Source organism: Erithacus rubecula (genome assembly GCF_903797595.1).
Source record: "Erithacus rubecula genome assembly, chromosome: 1".
Lineage (NCBI taxonomy): Eukaryota > Metazoa > Chordata > Aves > Passeriformes > Muscicapidae > Erithacus > Erithacus rubecula.
In genome coordinates, this window is record NC_136658.1 from 33,660,214 (window position 1) to 33,683,816 (window position 23,603).

At 41.1% G+C, this 23,603-nt stretch overlaps 1 protein-coding gene across 1 annotated transcript; it reads right to left on the reverse strand.

Annotated features, from left to right (window-relative positions):
* Positions 1–5,961: 5,961 nt before the first annotated feature.
* On the reverse strand, positions 5,962–22,496 carry CTSC (cathepsin C). Its single transcript, XM_079301070.1, has 7 exons — positions 22,268–22,496; positions 21,219–21,364; positions 12,961–13,127; positions 12,396–12,551; positions 10,249–10,364; positions 7,745–7,876; positions 5,962–7,010 (listed from the first exon to the last, which is right to left on the reverse strand). The coding sequence occupies exons 1-7, from the start codon at positions 22,431–22,433 to the stop codon at positions 6,508–6,510; spliced, it is 1,386 nt and encodes a 461-aa protein (XP_079157196.1). The 5' UTR covers positions 22,434–22,496; the 3' UTR covers positions 5,962–6,507.
* Positions 22,497–23,603: the final 1,107 nt, after the last annotated feature.

Consider the following 23,603-nt stretch of genomic DNA (forward strand, 5'->3'; position numbering starts at 1 on the left):
CTTTATTTAGTTTACTCTTTGTTTCCTGTTCTGGGTGTCTCAATGTATTTCAGGCAGATGTGCTGGGAACTTAATTTGCTGTCACCCCAGGTGCCATCAGCACCTGCTTTTCCTATATCTAACCTGCTGTTATCCGTTTGGGTTCTTACACACACTGATGCTCCCATTCATTTTCCATTTGGAGAAGTTTTAATGCTGCTCTTACAAACCTCTAAAATCCTAAAAGATGAGATGGAGCTCAAGTTCTGGTTTGCCAGCCTCTTTAATTAAAAAAGAAAAAGAAAAGTCATCCTTTCAATATTACAGCTTAAAAATGAGCCCCCAACAATCAGGAAAATGCAACCAACCTATTTCTATTTTTCGTAAAGGCAGCAAAGATAGAAAATAGATAAATTCTGTAAAAAGAACATTTCATTGCATATATTTTATCATCCCACTGCTGAGTTTTATGTGTTTGATTCATCCTTTTAATCCATTTGTTGTAATAGATTTCTTCCCCTCTCATAATAGGATACAGGTACTATCCTGCTGAAATTTAAACCTGTGCATATAATCCCAAGGTTAACAGAGGGTTTCAGAAAAACAGAGGAAGTAACTGAGTGATATAATTCAGCAGCCTTATTAATGTATGTGATTTAGTAGGAAATCTTAATGAAAGCAAAATATAGTACAGACTGCAGAATTAGTCACTCAAATGTCAAACTTTCGGAGTGTTCCTGTTTGTGCTTAAACACCTACAGGGAGAAGTGAGAGAGTCTCAAAATAGGATCAGGATTCTAAATGGGCTGCAGATTTTCCTGAACTGTGATGCAGAGACAGGTCTGGGAGCAAGAAGGGGTATGGTCAGACCAAGAGCAGAGTGCTGAGTTAAAAGCCAGTTGGTTTGGGTATCACCATTCCCAGGTGAAGTAAAGGCTTCCCAGAGGTCATGGACTGTGTGCTTTCAGGAAGATTTGCCTTCTGAGATACTCAGCTTCCTTCAGTCATCGGTGCTAATGAGAACAAAAACCTTAAGGAATCCCATGTATAGTCCAGACCAAAAATCCTACTTATTCCAACAAAACACTGAACAGAATGATAGAATGGGCCATCATTTTACATTAGTGTTACAAGTGTTAAATAAGAGAGTAATAGAAAAGTTAATTAAATGAAGTTTTAAAAAATTCACATACTGTATCCTTATGTATCCTTTGCTAAATATAAATATAAGGGTTCTGTACAGTTAGTTAATGGTTTTGGGAAGTTTTTCCCATCTAACACAAAGAACCTCAAGGTTGGAACTATTGGATATTTAAGAATGCTCAATGTTTTTCAAGATTCTGAAATCCTCCCAGGGCAAAGACATCTCTTTTAATATCTTTGGTGGTTATGATGTTACTTATAATTTATCACCTGTCATATTGCTAAAGTGATATCAGCTCTTCTACACAGCCCTTAAAAGTATTCTCTATTTAGTGAGGTAAGTTAGAGGTCCCAAGGACCACTTCAAGCATAAACATGCACAAATACCTTAAAGTGCAAATAGCAAAATGTTCTTGGAGTGAGCTAAACTATCAGCCTAGTGAAAATGTTACAATGAGAGAGTTTAACTTGTGCATCTTATGCTAAATAGCCAGCTGATCCAAATGAAACAATTAGGAATAATTGGCAGAAGTACATGTCAGTGCCTTTCCTATTACAGATATAGAAAAATTCTGCATATGCACATGCCTGTTTCTCTCTAGGCTACACAGAAAGGCATCAACCTCTCCTCCTCCTGCACAGCAGGAACTGATAAAAAATGATGCTCTGTTAATGTCCTGTACCTGACCACCTCCTAAAGCTGCAGGTTATTAACATGATTTTACTGCCATTTAAACCTAAGCATACAGATACACTTGCTCACACTGGTTCATCCAGAAGCCAGAGTAATCAGCAGAGAAATTTCAGCCTGCTTGAGCTCTAGTCTCCAACACCTTCTCCTCAGCACATAAGATACTCTGGGTCTCAGTGAAACAGAGGCATGTCACTTAAAACTCACTGTTTAGAAGGGGCAGTCAAGTAGGTTATTTCACACTGCAGTCAAAGCTTCCATCTTTTGTTTGTTTATGACATGCTGCCCATATTGCTCAGGATATGGAAAGGACTTGTGTTTTCTTATAAATGTGCTTTAGGCTCACCCTCAAAATTTCAAATTTAAGGTCAAAATGGAGATCAACTTCTTTTAAAGTAAACTGATACCTCTACATGTGTAATGAATGGACTGCAGCAAGCAGAGTTAGCCATGAATTGGTCTGGGTTCAAGAGCATTCACACCCACAGGCTTTTGGACCTCACTAACACATTTTGTTTTACAACTCAAGTGTTACTTTCCCCTCATGGTGCAAAAGAGAGCATTAGTAAGGCGGTGGCATGGTGACACATGGTGAGGGCAGACCCCCTCTGAATCCTCCCCAGCTGTCCCTGCATCACTCCTGCAATGCCCTGGAGTTCCCACAGTCACTAGCAGGTCACTGCAAACTCCCCCAAACTATCCTCCTCACCCACAGCTGCACCACATCCCTGAGAGGCTCCTGGCATTGTATCATGCTCTTCATTACACTGTGGAGAACACGCCATTCCCTAGGGTATTTCCACCCAAAGTGAGACAGTTCCAGTGACATCAGGCAGCTCTATCCCTGCAGGTTGCCTAAAGTCAGTCCCACTCATTTAGCTGAAAGCAAAATCAGTCATGGCTTTGATGTTTTACCAGGATTTTTAACATATACCAGGAATGGCTTTTCTGAAGAAATTAATAATTTGATGGGGAAAAAATATGATATGATTTTTTTCCCTAAAAGAATGAAAAACTGAAAACTGAAAATCTTGGTAAAAGAAGTTCTTGTGTAGAGTGAAAGCATTGAGATAATGCTTTCCTAGTCCACCTTCCTTTTTGTCTTCTAAAATAAATAACACCCCTCCCTCAGCAGTTGTCCCTTTTAAAACACAAAAATTGAGGAAAAAGTGCTTTTCAAAATCCTGCATTTGACATTCTTGGAAATTTTCCATTAACAGCACCTCTAGACTTACCTACAGCCGTGTTTTAAGCACATCTCGATCAAAGTAGTTCAGAAATAATCTTAGTATTTTCAGAGGTCATAGGGAGTCTGATGTTAGCAGAACTTTCAAAAGTTGTCTAATGTTCTTAAGTCCATTTTACAAGCTAGTTTTAGAGCTCCAGCAATGGACAAGAAAGCAATGGATAAACTGTAAGTAATTAAAAAAAAATAAGAAAGCAAGAAATTATCAAGCTATAATACTCTTCAGAGCTTGCCATTTTAATAAAATCCATTGGTGCACTGGTTTTCCTTGTACAACACAGCTTTAAAATTATTCTGTCATAAATTCAGCACTTTGAACAAATCTAGAAAAAAACTCTGCTGTTGCTTTATATGAATTTTATTCACACTGCAAAGTTAGACTGACAACTTTGGAAGTTAAATGTCACCTTGTATTTCAAGTTCTCAAGTCACAGTGCAAGAAGGAGTCATAATGACCCTGCCAAGTCTCCTTCATAAACCAATTGCATCAGTCTCTGAGCAATTCTGGTGTCAGGGGCAATCCTCAAACTGGAAAATCATCCCACTCCAGTGATTGAAACTCTACCACAGTTCTTAATAATTTTTAAGGATTTATTACACTCACTTTGAAACAGATGTATCTTTTCCTCTGTATGTACTAATTTTCAAAACACCAGACTTTTAATATCTCTGCTGGGCTGACGATAAGCTTTATTTCCCCTGTAAATATTTATCAGTCATGACATTATCTATTAACCTTCCATGATAAGTCAAATATATTAGGGCCTTACATGCTCACTACAAGACACATCTGCCAACCCTACAATTATTCTCCTGAGCAATAGCATGTTTTCCATTTCAGCTAATACACTGTTAATAGGAAGAAGCTACATCAACAATCCACATCCACATAGCAGCTCCATCAGGCAGACTGACATTCTTCTGTGCAACTCTGGAATACAGAAAACGGGGACATTCACACACTGCAGTCAGCCAGAGGCAAAAAACATCTGCTGACAGTCACTAGGGGCAGTGACAGTGACAGACCGCTCTGGGAACACTCCCATCTTCCTGTGAGCACCAGTGCAGCTGCCACATACAAGCAGTGACAGACAGGTGAGGGAATTGCTGAGAAAGTAACACAGAATGTTATGCAAAACTCATGTAGTTAACATGATACAACACATGGTGAACAGCAAGTGTTTTTATATTCATAGTGCCTCAGTGTCAGCAACAGTTTGGTGATAAGGAATCAATTTCATAATGGCTGAAACATAGTAAAAAGAATCGAGCTTTTATATTATTCTCAAGCTAATCTCATATTCTTCAGCTATTAAAAAAAAAAATCCAAGAATTTAGCTCCTACCCTCACCCAACTCCCTAAGCTTAAACAATCCAATGCACAATACGAGCTATTTCAGAAGTCCTTGTTCCACTTCTGGAAAAATACAAGTTCTAAATTTCCAAACACATCTTCACAGAAGCACAGAACAAGCAGAGTTGGAAGGGTCCCACAAGGATTATCGAGTCCAACTCCTGCCCCCACACAGGACATCCCCAAGAGTGACACCATGTGCCTGAGAGCATTGTTTGAACACTTCCTGAACTCTGTGAGGCTTGGGGCTGTGACACTTCCCTAGGGAGCCTGCTCCAGCACCCAAACACCCTCTGGGTGAAGAACTTCTCTCTGATATTCAGCCTAAACCTCCCCTGACAGAACTTCAGGCCATGTCCTTGGATCCTGTCACTGGTCCTGATCAGTGCCTGCCCCTCCTCTGCCCCTCCTAAGGCAGCTGTGACTGCAGTGAGGTCTCCCCTCAGCCTCCTCCAGGCTGAACAGACACAGTGACCCCAGCCACTCCTCATATTCCCCTCAAGGCCCTTCACCACCCTCATGGCCCTCTTTCTCAATGGCTTTGTATCTTAGGTTGGGTCACCCAAACCAGCTCCCAGCACTGGGAGTGAGGCTGCCCCAGCTCAGAGCAGAGCAGGACAATCCCCTCCCTTGCCTGGCTGTACCTGATGCATTTCAGGACAGGCTTGGCCCTCCTGGCTGCCAAGGCACTGCTGACTCATGTTTAACATGCTATCAACCAGACTTAATATTTTATGGGAGAGGATTGAAAAAAAATGAAGCTATTATTTCTCTGCCACTCAACTTGAGCAAACTAGAGTCCAGGATTTCTTGTGAAATTCTGCTACTGAAGTAAAAGTGAGTTTTTCCCTCCCAAGTTAAAAGGGAGTTTGATCACAGACAACTGTTCCATTTTTCTGCATTTTAAGGATTTCCCTGTACCTAGAAAAAACAACCATGAGACTGTATCTTACACAGAAAAATATTAAACTTTGGTCACATTTTAATAGATGAACTTCACTAAGGAAGTTACCTTCTACACATGAAACTGGCACTCACCTTAATGCCATTTTTGTTTCCTCAGGTGAAGAGCAAAGACCAGTGCTGTGCTAACAAAGTACAGTGTTACAGCTGAGAAACAGTTAATTCTAAGTGCTGTGATCCCTCCTCTCAACTCTATGTTTCTACCTTGTATATTTGTAAGAATTAGGGCAACAGATTAACAGAAAGGATTTAAGCAGGCTTACTGGGGAATTAGTAAATTTACTCAATGAATTGTCCTACATCCACAGGAAGGACTACTGGACTTTTGGACAACATGCTGAATGCTGCTGTGATCATCTCAGCTTCAGATGCAAGATTACTAGCTCTTCTGCCCCCTCATCCTTCTTTCCCACTAGTTTAGACTCTGCTGAAGTAAGAAGTTCTTAACAGGAAGCTCAAAACTCAAGACAGGTCACCAAAAGAACTAACTTCTTCCACAAATACAAACTCCTGGAGTGGGGGTTTTTTACTGAGCTCTGAAATGACCAATTGTGAAGTGCAGCAATGAAATCCAGAAGCAGAACATTTAGTAACAGCCTGAAACTTAAAATTGATTTTTATTGTCATAAGGATTTGACAAGCAGTTTTTGCAGGACACTTAGAGCTTTAGAATTTTATTTTCATCAGTGTAATTGCTCATTCCCTCCTGAATACACACTTATGTTCCAAATTGCAGTGACTTCCTGATTTCTGAGAAGTAAGGCACTACAGTATCCCTTCAAAAGCAGTTACAGATTATCATAGCAGACACTTCCCTCTGAGATCTGAAGGTCAAGATTGCCCATGAAAAAAAATGTAACTGGTGACTGAAGGTACATCCAATGATGAGTAACTAATCACCACTGTTACCAGAACAGCCTTTCTGGGTGATCTAATGTCAGGCTTGAGAGGAAGCCTCCAGTGCACAGAGCAGAATTAACAGTGTTCATTTCCTTACATACGGAAACTGCTCTATTGTGGAAAAATTCCTTAAAGCTTTCTTTTTAAGCTAGGGGACAGATTTTAACCAGAATCTTCAACCATCAGTACGTTCTTATGCTCAGGACAAGGCACTGGATGAAGACCTTTACATTATAACTTTGGAATAGGAGTTGCAGCCACTGCAATGCTTTCAATGGCACATTCATCAGTGCCACGGCGGATTCTGAAGTAGCCATCTTCTCCCCATGAGGTGCCCCAGCTGTTCTTCACAATCCAGAATTTCTCACCACTTTCTGGGTCTTTTCCATAGCCCACCAGTAATACAGCATGATTGGTCAATTCAAAAGGATTTAAATTATCCCTCAGCCCTGTGTGATGGTAGATCCCCTCTTTATAAAGCATGAAATCATTATAAACCTCAAAGGCAACAGTCAGTGGGCCGTGCAGAACAAGCTCAAGTTTCATCAGGGCTTCATTGCAGCCTCCATAGAACCCCCCAACATAGTGGTACTCAGAGGCGTAGTAGTGGTAACAGCTGCGCTTGAAAAGGCACGGAGAGTCCTGGGCTGTGTAAGGGAAGCAGTCCTCTTCCACCACACCAAAGTCTTGCACATACTTTCCACCAATGAGATATGGGAAACCACCATCACAACCTGAACAAAAGAAAGGGGAAAACAAAGTGCTTCTTCCCTTGGAAATTCTATTATTTGAGGTGGGAGACTCTCCCACTTACATCTTTCATAATACTTCCAGATACAGTATTGAACACATTTCGGTGACCCAGATCATTTTAATACTCCAGTTAGCTAGTCAGCTTTCTGAAACACACAAGGCAAAATTCACATCTGTGGGAACTATTTTGGGAGCACTAATACTTGGATTCTTTATCATCCAATTGCTCCTGAGAATCCCTGTCAGAAAGAACAGCTAGTTATATGCAGTACAAGGATCTGTCCTAACAAGGATACAGTACTCTAGGAAGCTTTAGTCATTGCTTTTGCTCATCTCTCCCTCTCTCTGAATATGCCATTGGGAGAACATTTAGTTCCATTGTTTCTAGGTAAGCATTGTAATCAGCTACATTTTGAGCCCTACTCCTTAGGTATTTCCCATCTCACAGGTAGATGAAAAGTTCAGAAACATCCTGACCACAAGGGTGACTTCTTGTTCAATGCCATTGCTGCAGTGAAGTGGGCTGACAATTCTGTTTTCGTTATTTTTTAATTTCAAATAAAATATTAAAGTATACTGAAGTATAGCCTGCCAAATATTTTATGAGAAAAGTAACTTTGGTCTGATGGGGAAGGGATGGAAATTTTCAAACCAGTCTCCTTCTGCAGCATTATCATTACTTGAAAGGTGTCTTTACATACACCAGCATCCTTACCCTGAGAATACTGGCTGCAAGACACGACCTGCTGGGGACTGAAGACAGGTTTCTGAGTGTTGTTTGTGAGGATACGTATCCTTGCTTCCAGCATGCCCATGGAGGAAAATGCATAACAGCTGCCACATGAGCCTGGGAAGGGGAGAGAAAGGAACCATCAGTAACATAAACAAGGCTAGTCACCTGCCATCAGATACATCTATTCCTAAAGTCCACAGAAAAGAGTTAAAACCTACCAGACAGTTACTAAAACCTGAACACCAGTAGTGCAAAAACTTTAAATCTTCATTTAGCTTTTATGCATGCAATTCAAAACCACTTCTAACAACTTCTCAGGGAACACTGAGCTTATTCAAGAATAAGAGGCAAAGTACTGCTCCAGTGTTTTTCAGCATTAGCATTTAAGAACTATCCAATTACCCTATTCCTTCAGAATGAACCTTCAGGGACCACATTAGTTGGGCTGAGAAGGCTCTATCTACCCTTTATGCAGCACATATGCTAAGGGACAATGAACTTTTTGAAGTGAATGCTGACAATATTGCTCTTATTTCAACCTACCAATGGATTTGGTCCTGTAATTTCCAGTTGAAAAAATTATCTACTACTATTTTAGCTACCCCTAAAATAACTGACTTTTAAGAGAACAGTGACATAAATAACATGTTTGATACAGTGGATTCATCCCCACTCCCCTGGCTTCCCAAGGGCATGTAATTGTACACTGGCTTTTCAGAGGCACCTTAATTTCCCTTCTGCTTCCTGGCAGAGTTAAGTCTCCTTACTTTTGCATCAAAATTTAGTAAAGCTTCTAGCTTTAGGCCTCTTCACTCTCTAGGACCTTCCTTTCACTCATTAAAAACCTTTGGAAATGGAATGACAAGCCTCACAGGAAGAACAATTACTTGGATGAGGTCCTATTTTTATCTACTGATTGTCATCAAGGTGCCTGATTTCCTTTTGTTTCCTGACAGTGGGAAAACCAAATATTGTAGAGCTATGAAAAGGAGGGAGCCTTGAGAAACAAAACAAAATACTTTCTCTTGAACTGTGTAGGTGTATAAAAGCAGAGCTATTACAACAGCAACACTTCAAGAAATTGCACCTTCACTCAGATGCATCTCTGAAGAAAAGGGACAAAATCATCCTGAACAGGAACATTTTTCCCAGCAGGGCAAAGTAAAGCAGTGAAAGATGCCTCCTACTCACTGTACAGTCACAGCAACTGAGATGGGCCACACTGCAGAACACTTTGTTGTATTATGTATGCAAAAACGTAAAAAATACAGTTCATACAACCATTTTGGTCTGAAGTCTGCTGGATTGCTGCTAAATTTCTTTCCTGTTACCACAGTGGTATTTCTAAAGTCCATAGAATGACCTCTTTTGTAGGTTTTGTTTGTGTTTTTTTTAAGCCTGAAAGCTAAAATTCCAATTTGATGGAGCAGAATGTATGTCTGTTCCACAGACATTTAACATACTCAGCATGGACCCTGAGATTACATAAAAAGTGTAGGAAGCTCTTTTATTGGAAACAACAGGCTTATTCTCATTTAGAGAAACTTTGAAGCAACAAAACAGAGAAAGGCTAAGTCTGGAACTGAGTGTTCAATTGTTTGGAAGATAAAAGAGCCCTTAGGACATTCATAGTTCACACCAGGAGAAAGTACAGGATTCACACCTACAGAGGACCACATAATTTCCAGTTGCTATCTTCCAGTCCTTCCACATAGCTAGAAATTCCACAAGCCTTCCTATTCTGCTTCTGTTATCAGGAATACAGCTGGCAGAACTTGTCAGAATAACTAAGCCATAAATGAGTGATTGGTGATTTAAGTCATCCCTTCCCCACCATGCTAACATTATGTTTCTCTCCCCCAAAAGCTGCCACCAGATGCAAATTTATCTGCAAATGGTGTCATAGGGAATGGACACATTAAGGGAGCTCACTCCTGGCTTCCATTATATAAACATCTAATTCAAGAATCTCACATCACAGTGCTATAAACACTCCCTACAGAATCAACACATATGAGCACAGCATCCTTTTAGGTTCTTACCAGTATTTCAAATTTATCATTGTCTGCAATTTTCATACTGACTAACATCTCCTCTTACAACTAGCCTGTTAAGCAACACCTGAATTTATCAGGGAGATAAGATTTGGAGGCAGAATGAACAATTTTCATGGGTTTGTTCATTAAAGCTACATGATAACTTGCCATCAAAAGCAATCAGGGAAAAATATTAAATAAAAAATTAAATGTACATCAGTTCAGTCAGCGTGCAAGTCAGTGCTGTCTGAACAAGCCAGTACCAACACCTACTTTGGTACAGCATTGTTAGGCAGAACTCCACCCAGTTTCCACAGGTTATTCACAGTAAAGGTGCAATCTATCAGCTGCCAGACACTAGTCTAAACTTTCTGGTTACCAGCAAATTACAAGCTACATCAAAGGAGCTCTAGAACACTGAATTCAGAGGTTTTATTTATTCATTTTTACCTTGATTCCGAACAGGGCTGACATAATTGACACCATTCACATTCCTCCAGTCCCAGGATTCTGGCAAACTTGAAACTTTCTTGAGTAACTCAGGTGTCAGAGGTGCAGGCTTTGGTCTAAAGAGGAGAAAATGCTTTTGAGAAACATATCACACTCTAGGCAAGGAAACAATTACGTAACACCCAGTTTTCATCTTTGGCTTCTACTAGTTGGACTTGCTTCACACTGTGCAATTTAAAATAGTCTCCATCTAAAGTGAGTGAGTGTTAATATAAAGAGATAAGCTCGAGCAGGATTCAAGACCTACTCAAATTGCTCCCTGAGGGAACTGTTCTATTAACACTGTTGAGGAATACATTCAATGGAAGTAGCTCAGTCTGCAAGTTGCAGTGTGAGCTTCAAAGTGAGCTCTGGGTGGCAAAATCCTTTTATGCAACAAAGGGAGGAGGGACCTATGGCCCAGCCAGGTGACAGATGTTCAGAGAGGACCCCAGACTTTCCTACTACTAAGGCTGGGGATATAAAAGCCCAAGGGGTTCTTCATCTGGGGTCTCTCCTCAGAGTGACCCAGTTCGAACTGCTCTTTTATTATTTAGTTATTGTGCCAAGATTAAATTATTTTAGGGGTCTAGAGATCTCAGCTCTGCTATGGACCCCTGGGGTGGAGCAGGTAAGGAAACCCTGTGTGACTGAGTGGGTGTGGGGTGTAGCTACGAAGAGGCCTGGGTCCCAGCCCAGGTGGTGCATGTGTGAGTGCCAGAGCAGCTCCCAGGCAGCCAGATGGGGGAGTTTCCTTAACATCCACAGGCTGCTGACCAAGTACTTTTGCACCAATCTGAAGTGCTGAGGTAACTCCCAGATTGTAGCAATGCAGTTTTGCAAGTTATTTTACTACAATCACAAAGTATCTAGAATATCAGACCGCAGAAACCATCTTGCCTTGGCAGCATGCACTGACAGCAACTGCAGTTTCACTTCAGGTTCGGGCATGGCTTACATTGACAATCCACTAACTGCAGTTCCACTTGCCCTGGAGACTCCTCTGGAGCAAGTTTTTACTGTGACTTTTGAAGAAGTATTGAACGGTACCTGTCATCACCTACCACCTGCAGCCAAGTGATGCTTTTATCAGCAACACAAGATCTTCCTGAATTCAACTTTCACATAAACTAATGTTTGTCACCACAAACACCAGACACTGAAGTTTGTTTTGAAAGCAGGAGAGGGCCAACCAAAAAAATGTCATGGTACTGCATGGGTGGAGAGAACTTCCAAATAGGTTACTGTGTTTAAGATCATTCACAGGGTGACTTCTATCTATACAATGAAACCATAATCTGCATGATATTCCTATGCAAATCAGCATTTTTATTCTATGATAGGACCTTCTTCAACAAACATGATTGCCACAGTTTGGAAAAGTAAGGAGCATTCCTACTCACAGAAATACCAAGCGCTGAAAAAGCAAAACTGTGAAGAAAGTAAAACAGCTATAAGTAAGGGAATCTTTAGATCAAAAAACTCTAGTTCTCAATTTTTGTAAAGGATTATATACCCATCCCCATTACCACTCTCAGCTAAGTGATCTGCAAGACCCTGAAGGCATTCTCAGAGCTACTTCATGCTTCCTCACTGAGATACTCTACTCCTGCTAGAGGAATCTTGTTGCAGGCGTGGCAAATTATCAAAATAACTAGGGAATTCCCTCAGAAGTCTTTGATATTCATGTTTAGGAGCAGAGAGCAGTTCACTGCTTTTCAATTGCAATTATGAACTAGCAGAACCAAGATGAAGCACAAGCAGAAACTCCCAACTATGGCAAGCAACTGATAAGCAGACAGGACAGTGAGATGATAACTGAGACTGTCCCCACTTTCTCCCTGCACATATGAGTTCAGCAGTGAGTTAGTGGGCAAGACTAAAGGGTAGGTGACTCTATTTGTCCTAACTGCTTGAGACAACAGATGCCCAGAATCATTCAAATGATTTTCATTCAAATGAAAAATATGTTTGCACACCATGAACATGAACTGGAAGGCCTTGAAACTTAACTAAACATTTGAACTAAACATAGCTAAAAGCCAGGACAAATACAAGCAGGCTCCTGGCAGCAGTGGGGTTTGTTGCAGAACAAAGTGTCTTATTACCTTGCAGTTCTGGAATAGAGACCCCCAGCTCTTTTAGTTAGCTCTTCCAGGGCAAAATTCTCATACTCCTTGTACCTCGTTGCTCTCCATGACTTCTGGTGGGCATTGATAGCATTTACAAAGTCAAAGTTGTGCACATAACGTCTCTGGGAGAGTCTGCAAACAAAAGGAACCAAGTAAAACAGTAAGAAAGGATTGGGATTGAAACTAAAGGTGTTCTTTAAACTCAACATGTAACTCTGAAGTGTCTTCTGGTAGGTACTAGAAAGAAACAAGGAATTATTGGATCAAGGCAAGGTTTCTAAAACTTGAGACAGACTAGATACAACTGTCTTCCTTAGACATGCATGTTTGATAACAGGGCTTCACCACAGACTGAAGGAGAAACTGTGATGGAACAGGCAAACCCTCCTTTGTTCTTGTGTATTCAGGTTTATTTCCAACATTATCACTGGCATTAACTTTACCCTCAGTTCAGGAATTGGTTCTTACAATTTTAGCTAAAACCTCAAGCACTGTTACGAAACATTTTACTCCAGAAAAAGATCACTGATCTGTTGCTTACCTTCCCCCAAGCTTCTGCAGAGGTAGCTCGTTGATGTGAACATCGGATGGAGATGAGGAAATCTTGTGTCCTGTGAAACAAGCCCAGTTGTGGCCAAGCACATCATGCACCCATCCTGGTAGGGTCTCATTACAGTAGCTGGTTACCTTCTGGCCTTCCTTTTTGTACTGTAATGAGAAGAAGTTATGCTTGTGTTGAGCAGATGCATTTGTTAGCATAGCCATAGTTCCCCACCCACTCACAGCTGCTTCTTCCTGCCTGTGTTTCACAGGAAGCAGCCAAACACACTCCAGAGGTTAAGAAGATGAGAAAGGTTAAGAAAGAAACTGCTACTTACCAAAAAGCTGCAAAAGACATCTGGGTTGTGGCTTGCACTTTTAGCAAAAAGTATGCATTCATATCAGTATCAACTAACCTGTGTTAATCATTTGGTTCAACAATTCCTTTCTCAGCAAGATGTAAAAGTCCTCTTAGTATTCAACCTTTTCTTCAAGGCCCTGAGATTTCTTATGCCAAATATGTGACCAGTCAAGCTAACTCTGGATTGCCACAAAGCTTTGAGAAACTGAGACTCAAACACAAGGAGAATGGCAAGTTTGTCATCCAGCAATCTCACAGGAAGACATATACTATTTCTGTTTTAAAATGTATATACTATTTATGCATCATTTCACAAGTCAAAAGCAAAGATGTAACCTCCAGCCACTTTTTTAGGTTTGAGCTGTGATGGCTAAGCATCAAGAAACAATTTCACAGGAGCTATCAAAATGAGACGAAGAAATGATGATTCCACCATCATTTGATGGGATGATCAAAACTAAATGACAACAACTCATTTAAAGTTGGCACCAGAGACTGCTACTAAAGTCTCGAGTCCTCAGTCCTAATACTTTCTTGTTCAGCCACACACATCTTCATTTTACTACTGAAGAGGAGCAATAATTTAATATATTCAGCAAAATGAGGAGCAATAATTTAATATATTCAGCAAAATGTGTCTTCATACAACAGGTACCACTAACACTTTGTCCAGCTACATAAATTTTCTGAATTAGCAATTCTCTGACAACAAAATGTCTCACTGTGAGGGTTTGTGTGACTCTTTACTCATCTCTTAAGTTTAAAGTGTTTTGTGTAAGGTTGTAGTGTTTTGTGTTACACTACAAAGGCACCTGAAAACCCCATGCAACAAAAGTTTTAACTTTATTCTTCTAATCACAAAAAAAAAAAAAATCACTTATGCAGAATTCAAGTTTCCTAGTCCAACAAGACCTCATTAAATCTCATCCTATTTGAGCTGCACATGTACAATGGTAGAGGGATTCTGTAACTATGTTTCAACAAAATGCTTGCTCAACTTCTTTACTGAAGAAGGTGATGACTTACAGTGATGGAAATACCCCAAGATGGAAAATATTAATTAAAGAGACTAGGAGGTTTGTGACCATGTTGAGGTTTTGTGAGAAATATGAAGGAGAACTTACAATGAAATAATTAGGTTTATTTATCAGTGGGATAAAATGAAAGGTTAATCCTCTGACTGTTTTGGAACAATGGGAATTTGCTTTGTACCCAGTCTGGAGGATGCAGAGGCAACATCTACACCCAGCAAGTGTGTTTGCTGGCTGGAGCAGGGTGAGGGCACTAGAAGGCTGAGCTGCTGCTTTGTTCAATTCTTCCTTTCTTACTGTGCAAGATTGTGCAATGTGGGAAATAACCACACTTGGCCAAATACCAAGGGCAAGGTCCAGAAATGACTTTTGAGAAACACCCTCTTCACAACAGCAGAACTAGAAATCCAGACACTTCCAAAAGCAACAGGTAGTGACTTTACAACTAATTTGCTGTGAGATCACTTTTCTGGCTCTACATGACTGTGGAAATTAATACCTGGTCCTTCCTATCTAAAAGCTGCCACAGATTAAAACAGTACAGCCACTCTCAATAAGCATAGGCTTTCAATCTGAATACCTGAAGATTATCAGAGGACCAGGTCTGCTTCCTGCAACAATCCTGCCTTGCATAGTGTTATTCTGAATTAAAACAAGCAACACAGATTTGGGGCTTATCTTCATGGGAAAAAACAAAAAAGGCAACGAGTTATCTGCTAACTAGCAAATTAAAACAACAAAGAATTTATTTTTCTCCTAGAAATCTCTCTCCCTTTCCAGATATAAAATTAATTGCTTTTTTTAAAGACGTAAAGAGATAACCAGAATAGCATTCACACCATCTGTGTAACTTATCTTTTGGAAAAGTGAATGTAGTGAATTTCTTGCAATTTTTTTCAGTTCAATGTATCAACAGAACTAGAAAGGAGGTGAAGGGACAGACAGTAGCAATACTTCAATACAAACAAGACAAAAAAGCCAATTTCAGACAGTCTGCATAGAAGCCTAAAATTAGACAATTCAAATCCTCTGTAGCTACCTTTGTGTAGAGTGCCAGACTAAGTTACTACTGAAATAATTTTGAAAAGTGGACATGAAGACTTTGACACCTTAACACATGAGTAATATTTGGACAAAGGGAATTTCAACTCCAAAAAATAATATATCTAGGAAATGAAAATATACCTACATAAGGTCACAACTTGCTTTCCCCTCCCTCTGACTTTTAATTGAGAGCCACTGATGTAGACAAGCAGCAGACAAACTGCTTACCAGAAGGTACACCATAAAATCATTGCTAAAACAACTTTGCTAAGAAATGCAGCATTTCTTATTTCTACCAGTGAAGGACTAACAGATGAGATCTAGGAAATTTGACTGTACCAGTTTTAGAGGACCAAGTATGAGTACACCTGCCCAACTAACAGCCAGTCATATGGCAGGGATATGGCACCATTGCACAAGCAACAGCTGACTCAGGTGGATGTGAATTACAATGTCACACTCAACAGAAGCTGCCAGCACAGTACCCAAAACATCCAGAGTCCACCTCAGAACAGCATGCCTCATGGAGGATAACAGCCATACAGCTGTGATCACCAGCAACTGCTGGACAACTGCTTGCACATATTTCTCTGCAGACTTTAAAGATGGTTTTCATTTTTAAGACCACTGCAGCTGTAGCACATGATAATTTCATCAGCCAATGCTCACACCTGCAGCATTAATTCCATCCAGTGACCTGACCAATCTAGGATAACTCCTTTAGAAGGGCACCCAAACTATACTCATAGCTTCAATTCTGAGCTTTGAAAACAGTAAAATTTAATTCTATTTCAAATGCATATTTTTCTCAATCCTGAAAACTCACATGGTTTTGCCTAATGCCAAAATTTAGCCAAGCCATGCCAACACTAACCTTAAAAGACTTCACATAGCTAAATTCAAAGCTTGCTGTTAGGTATCTGAAACCAGGTAAGCTTTTCAGTGAAGTACACTTTTAATAAAGTCTTTCCTGTGCTGGTCATCATGACATAATCTAACTGCATGTTCAACTCTAGTCCTAGTAAAAACCATAATTGCTTAAAGCTTTTTGAAAATCTTTAATCTCACCAAGAGGAAAGCAAGAAAGGATGGAGACCTTATTAGTCACAGCATTTTAACAGGAATTCAGAAGTGCCACATAGAGAGGCAGCCATCCTAAGCTCTCTAAAATCTATTGCTCTCAACTTAAGCAATGTCTGGGCAATAAACCAACTTGAGTTCCAAGAGGCAGGACTACCCTACACATTAAACCTGGTGGAAAGACTTACCTCTCAAATTTGTGTACCTATGTACAAGTATACCTATGCATTTTACACATTAAATGAGAACAGAGCTGCAGACTTGCAAATACCCTACTACACAAAGATACAGTAGATGGTGGTACCAGAAAAACTACTGCATCTTGCTACCCAATGCAAAATGCAAGCAAATATCAACTCCAGGTGGATTTTCTTTACTCTAGGAAACATCCTGCAATTCTGAGTTTTGTGCTTTCAGATTTACACTTTAGGAAAGCAGCAGCTGCTTACTGCCAGTTAAGCAATCCCAAAGTAGACAGATTAAAAACTGACTTTCAATTGATTTGCAGGATGGTTAAATAACATTAGCAACTCTAGCACTTCTACTTTAGCAATATGAAATAAAATGGAGGTTTTATAAAACATAAACATTAACTGCTGTTACTTATTTAGGCTATTTATTTCAGAACAGCAGTCCTTGATTTTAACCAAATTTGGGAGCACTGGGGAAGAGAGAAAAAGATATGACAAAGATGTCACAAGTCAGTTTGGAAAAGATTAGTAACTTGAGTGGTGAAGTATTCTAAAATCTATCTCTTTTTTTTGCTGAAGTAGTGTAACGTTTCAATACAAAAAAGTGCCAGACTTCTGGTATTTGCTAAAGAACATCTCAGAAGTCAGATGTAGAATCACTTCACTTAAGGGACAAAAGTGAGAAACTCATGAGACTGTCTCATTGCAAAGTGGTAGTCTTAACAATAAATAAGTACCTCAAAGACATCAAGAAATTGAAACAAGTTTCCTCAACTTTCGTTTCAGCCTTATTCTAGCTTTTTATGTTATGTTGCCCCTATTCCTTTTGCCATTCCTTGGGGTAAAAAAAAAAAAAAACAAAAACCAAAAAACTTTAAAGTTTTATATATTGCATAACCCTAAAGAATCCTTGTATCATCCAGCAGAAGCACATGACCAAGCTTCTGCCAAGTACACAAACTTCAGATCCAAGTTCAGTACAGGGATGTTTCAGAAGCACACATTAAATAAGTTGTTTTGTGCTAGAAGCAGAATTCAAGAATGCAGTAGGATGCTGCATTTAATTTGGAAAACTTTAATTCTAGGTACAACAGTAGTTATAAAAAAAACACTGTTAGAGTATCTTTACTTCAGATTCAAAGTAAACAGAGGACAAAATAAAATTGATAAGCTCATCTAATCCACTACTCTGATGTATAAAGTCATTTCCCCACAGGCCTCAAGTGAAAGAGCAAATACCTTGTAAAGGCAATGAAACCCTACAAATATTTCAGTAGGTGTCTGTTTAGTAAGCCACAGGAACAAAAAGCTATTAAAAACTCATTGAAATATGCACAGCCAAACAGGCTGTGTCCATATCTACACAGTACAGTAGCCCTGATAAAGCCACCACTTAGACAAGACCACAGCATTGCTGTCAGCAATTAACAGCTTAATTCTTTAACACTAGGAAAAAATACACTGAAGGTTCTATTAGCAGAAGTGGCACTTCTTTGCCTGAAACTCACAAAGTACTGTATTGGCTTAAATACTGCTGCTCATTGTATCTGGCAAATCCTCCTTCTGCTCAATCTCAGACTTGTATTTCTATTTCATATGTAATGCAATGTTTTCTGGATCAAAAGTAAACAGATATGCACAGTTAAATATGTCACAAGGTCAAGCAGCATGTAAGGAACCACTTCTTCCCCCCATGTGCCCACTGACTGTTGTGAAATTGGGAGTTTTGCAGAGACACATTGCATATTGTTGCCCAATAAGAGCAAGTAGTTATCTACAGCAAAAAATGCATTTAGTAAGTGCTGTGGTAGTTCCTCATGATTCTTAGCAATAGACTTACTTCTTGGTAATCTGTTGTTCTTTTACAGCAGCAAAAATATTAGAGAGGGCACCTGAACTGGGCTCTAATCCTCTCTATGGTGTTTAAGGAAAGAAGTCTTTAATTTAAATACGTTTTGCTGATGAATTCCCCATTACTGAACAATGACCCAAACAAGCTTGCTATTTCTTAATACTGAAGCCAACTTCAAAACTAAGAATTAAACCATTACCTTACAGAGGGTTGAGACACATTCACGACCATAAAACACAAGCTGTTGTGTATTGCGACTGCTCAGATGCATATTTGACTTACTTTGTTTAGAGCAGCAAGATGAATCAGGTGACCATCAGAAGCTCCTTTCAGCTTAAATTATTCTGTAACAGTTTTGGTATGTTGTTTTAGGTGTACTTTTGCAACTCAATGCAAAACATGAAATCAGTGCAATAAGTGACATGAGTGCTTATGAGTCACTTGACTTAGTGTTCATCTTCTGGGGATGTATTTCACAAGGTATGGACAGCAGCAGCCTTCAGCTGCTTCAGTTCAACAACTGCTGAATTCTGCCTGCCAGAGATGACACCTCAAAACTGAGTTCATGGCCAACACTACAGAATACAGTGCTCCACTGTCCTCACGGAGACAGCAATCCCTGCCACTTGAGGCAGGTCCTCCTACTGCAGGTGAGCTCACAGAGGTGTCCCTGCCTGAGAAGTTTCAGAGTAATTCTGTTCAGTTAGATTACCCAGAGAAGTTTCAAAGTAATTTTGTTCAATTAGATTACCCCTCAGTGTCTGTGCAGTTTTCACTGTATCACCAGACCTATGAGGAGCATACATCATGGCAATATAATTTCACTATCTTATACAGATGTGAATGTCAAATCAGGTGTTTCTTACTCATACTTTGCTTTTGCTCAAGTACAAAACTCTGTCTTGTTTAAAAAACTGCATTATTATTTTAAAAAATTCCACTTATAAGAGTGCACTAGGCCTTGACAGTTCATTTTATTTATAGTGGGTCATATAATACCACATTTCAGATTTGTGAAGAAAACAGTATTGTTCATGCAGGGATGTTTTAATTTAGCTGAGCAGTGCCAGCACAGCACCGATGCCTCATCTGCTCCTCAGACAGCTCTGACAGCAAAATAGGCTGGAGGTGCATAAGAAACTGGGAGGGAACACAGCTGGGAAAGCTGACCCCAACTGACCAAAGAGATATTGCATGCCAAACAATATCATGCATAGAAATAAAAGCTGGGGAAAGGAGAAAAGAGAGACATTCAGAATCATGGCATCTGCCTTCTTATGTAAACAGCTGTGCACAATGAAGCCCTGCTTTCCTGGGTATTGCTGAACACCTGCTCATTATGGTGGCAGGTAGTGAATGAATTCCTCATTTTGCTTTGCTTGCATACACACACAGCTTTTGCTTTACCTATTAAAGTATCTTTATCTCAGCCTACAAGTTTTTGCACTTCTATCCTTCCAATTCACTCCTCAATGCACTGGTGGCTGAGTGGTGCTTGGCTGTTTACTGGGTTAACCTACAACAATAAGCATGTAAATAACTTTCCCAGTAGTTGTGCTACTCTATATAAAGTCCTTTCCCTTACATGAGCCTAAATCAGCACAGATGGAAGCTGTAAGGAGGTTGCAGTTAAACTGGAGCCTTCTATGTAGTTTCTGTTCAGTAAGGATTCCAGTTCTCCTGAAAGAATAAATCACTTGATTTTTTAACACCTGAAAACACTGATTTTAAAATAGTTGCTATAAAATAAACCATCTAGAAAGACAATTTAGAGCAAAGATTATTTCTTCACCCTCCTTAGCACTAGCCAAAATTCAAAGATTTTATGCTTGGACAAGGCCTGGATGTTTACTATTGACTCATCTCGAGTCAGACTTGTGTTTGTGTCACAATCTTGTGATTGTGCTTCTTGAAACAACCAAAACCATATTCATTGTTCCTGCTGAGGGCTGCACTCACCCGCTGAGAAGCCCTGTCACACAAAGCATCTGTCTTGCAGGTAGTAAAGCCATCCTGCTGAGATTACTTACTTCAAATCACTCTTCAGATTCACCATGCCACTCATCAGGAGAGCAGCAGAGTGCTCCTAAGCAAGTGTTTTCTCCTGTCTAACCCCTGCCTACCATCACTGTTTTCAGCTTGACCTGAAGGCATTAACAGGGACTAGAGAGAACAGCATTACTCTAAAGGAATAATTACAGGCAGCAGAAAGGTTCCTTAGATATTAGAGCAGAATTCTGAAATAAAATTCATAGATCCCAGAAATCCTCCATCAAGGAGAAGAGACGGCTCTAAAGTTTCAATGCATTTGACAATATCTGTAAAGAAAGACAAAAGCAATGGTATTTGCTATTTGACTTGGGTCCACAGAGTCAAAAAAAAACCCCAAAACTTCCAGCCTGTCAGGAAAGTCAGTTTCATGAAGTCTTCAATTTAATCATACTCAGAATAGGAAGTAGCAGCATCTGTATTTTTTTCAGGTAATGGCCAGTGTGGAATACCTCTTCTCTTTCTCTGCTCCCTACCCAACTACTGATCACTGTTTCCTTATGTTCTCAAAAAAAGGAAAATAAGAAATCCTTTATCTGGTAATCCAGGCAAACCTTAGAGCCAAAGATAATCAAGTGACTCAGTGTGGCACTCAGGGACTGAAGAGAAGCCCAGCTACAGACCATTTTGGCAATTGCCAGGTTAACTCACCTTAAAAAATGCAAACCACTTGTAGTCATTTATCACAATTTCAAAGCCTTGATTGTAAATCAAAGTGAAGAAACCATAGTTGCCCAGATTATCCTGAGCCACATCTAGCTTCTGAAGATTGACAACCACAGTTTTCTCCACAGGCCCTAAAAGAAAGAAATAAACATTATAGCATGATCACTGTATGGAAGAGACAAAAATAATACAAATAATGTATGAAGAATGTTGTAACATCTATTTTATTCCTGAGGATGCTAAAATATTCTAGCTGAATACTGTCTTCTGTAAAAGGGCATTGTGACACTTCAGGACCACCATTTACCTGTCAGTGGGTCTACATGCTCATTTTCTCCACTGCTAGACAGTATCAGCACATTTTATTAGGAGCAGCACTGACAGCTGTGACTGGGAAATACCAGCTTATTTAAACACACCTTACAGTAGAGCTACAAAGGTCCTGGATGCTGTGTCACTCAGGCTGTGCCTGCAATGACAACTCTTCCCCTACAAGATCTGGAAGAGGCATCACTCATCCTACACTCCTTCACACCAGCGCTCCAACCCTACCACGCACCTCACCTCCACTGCTGGTACTGCCACTCGTCTCCTCTGATCAAAAAGCAGATGACACGGAGAAATGCAAAGCACCTACTATTTTTAAAAATGACACTGACACGATCATTAAACAGTAACTTCTATTCTACACTACTAATAGCCCCTGGAGGGAAGCGATACTTCCATCTGTCTGGATGCTGTCAGCCTTCCCCGACTGCCAGCCCTGGCAGCCTCGCAGGGAGGCACCTGCGAGAGAGGGGCAGCGAGCCGGCATGCCCCACGGAGAGGCCTAGTCAAGTCCGGATGGGAAGGAACAAAAGAGAAACCGAACCGCACGCTGATGCGGAACCGCAGGAGCGCAGGCAGCCGCCTCCCCGCCGCCCATGCGGTCCGGGGGCTCGGGCACGGCCGGCCCCGCTCCCGGAGCGCCCCTCGCCCGCCCGCCCGCCCGCGGCCCCTGACGGAGGGCGCCGGCCGGCCCGCCGCGCTCTCACCCGCCTGCGAGCAGTTGCCGTGGCGGCCGCCGGCCCGCCAGACGCGGAGCTCCCAGGCGCCCAGCAGGTCGGCGAAGGAGCAGTTTGCCGGCGTGTCGCCCAGCACGGCGGCGGGCAGCGCCGCCAGCAGCGCCAGCGCCAAGCCCCGCAGCGCCCAGCCCGCCATGGCAGCGCCCGCCGCTCCGCGCCGCGCCGCTCCGCCGCGCCCGGCCGCCGCCTCCCCGCCCCCGGGCCGGGCCCGCCCCGCCGCGCCTCCGCCCCACACCGTGCCCTTCCCCAAGGTCGCCCTGTTCTGCGGAGCGGCTCGCCAAGGGGCATCCTCCCCCACTGAGGGCAGCCTCTCGCCCTACATCCACCCGCCTCCCCGAAGGGCATCCTCCTGCCCGCCTGCAGGGCTTGCTCCCCGTGTCGCTGCAGGCCCCGTGTCGCTGCTCGGGAGGACGAGGCCTCGTGCTCGCCATGGCTTTAGCAGCACAAAGTGGCTCAGAGCTCCCGCGGCATCACAGCCGGGCATCCCAGCGGCACGAACCCTGCTGGGGATGTAACCCCAAAACCCTGCGCACCTCTGAGACCCCTGTACGTGAGCAGCTGACGAAAAGCCCAGAAAACCCATCCTGAAAGTGGAAGCTTTGGTGGCCTGCAAAGTCTTGGGTGTCCCTGTGTTTGCAGGGCACAGGTGCTGTTGGGGATGGAGATGTCTCCACTGGAAAGTGAGACTCTGGGTACATGGCCGGGTGTGCAGGGGAGAGACTTTTTCCTGTCTCTCCGCAAGCAAAATATGCCTGCTTTCACATTCCCAAAGATATATGTGCAATCAAGAAGGCTAAAAGACTTGCTAATGAGTGAATATACCCTCATTTTAAAAAGCGTTATATAAAAAATAACCCCTCTCTAGGGAACAATAAATGCATATAGTATGAAAATTTGGGCTATGAAAATGATGCACTAGCTTGGCTATGGAGATAAATTTAAAATAAATGTTGTTAAACTGGTATAAATCTACAAGTAGTTGCTCATCACAGGTTTCAAAAGTGTAGCTTTAAATAACTCATGAGCTAAACTAGGTTTAAATTGTAAGTGTCCCAATTTATTTTTTTTATTGATTTAAAGCAGGATATTAGGAATTGAATCAGTAAATTTAAAGTGTTTTAAGCAATTTATTATTTTACCACCATCACTTTCTTTTTATGTCATCTTCTCAGCCTTTTGGGGAAGGATTAATTTGACATTTTGCTGCTGATTCTTCGAGCAACCAGCTAATAGATGCTTTTACTCATCCAACAAAGAGATAAAAACACTTGTTTAAGGCAGTGTTTTGAGGATTCTAAAGCACTGA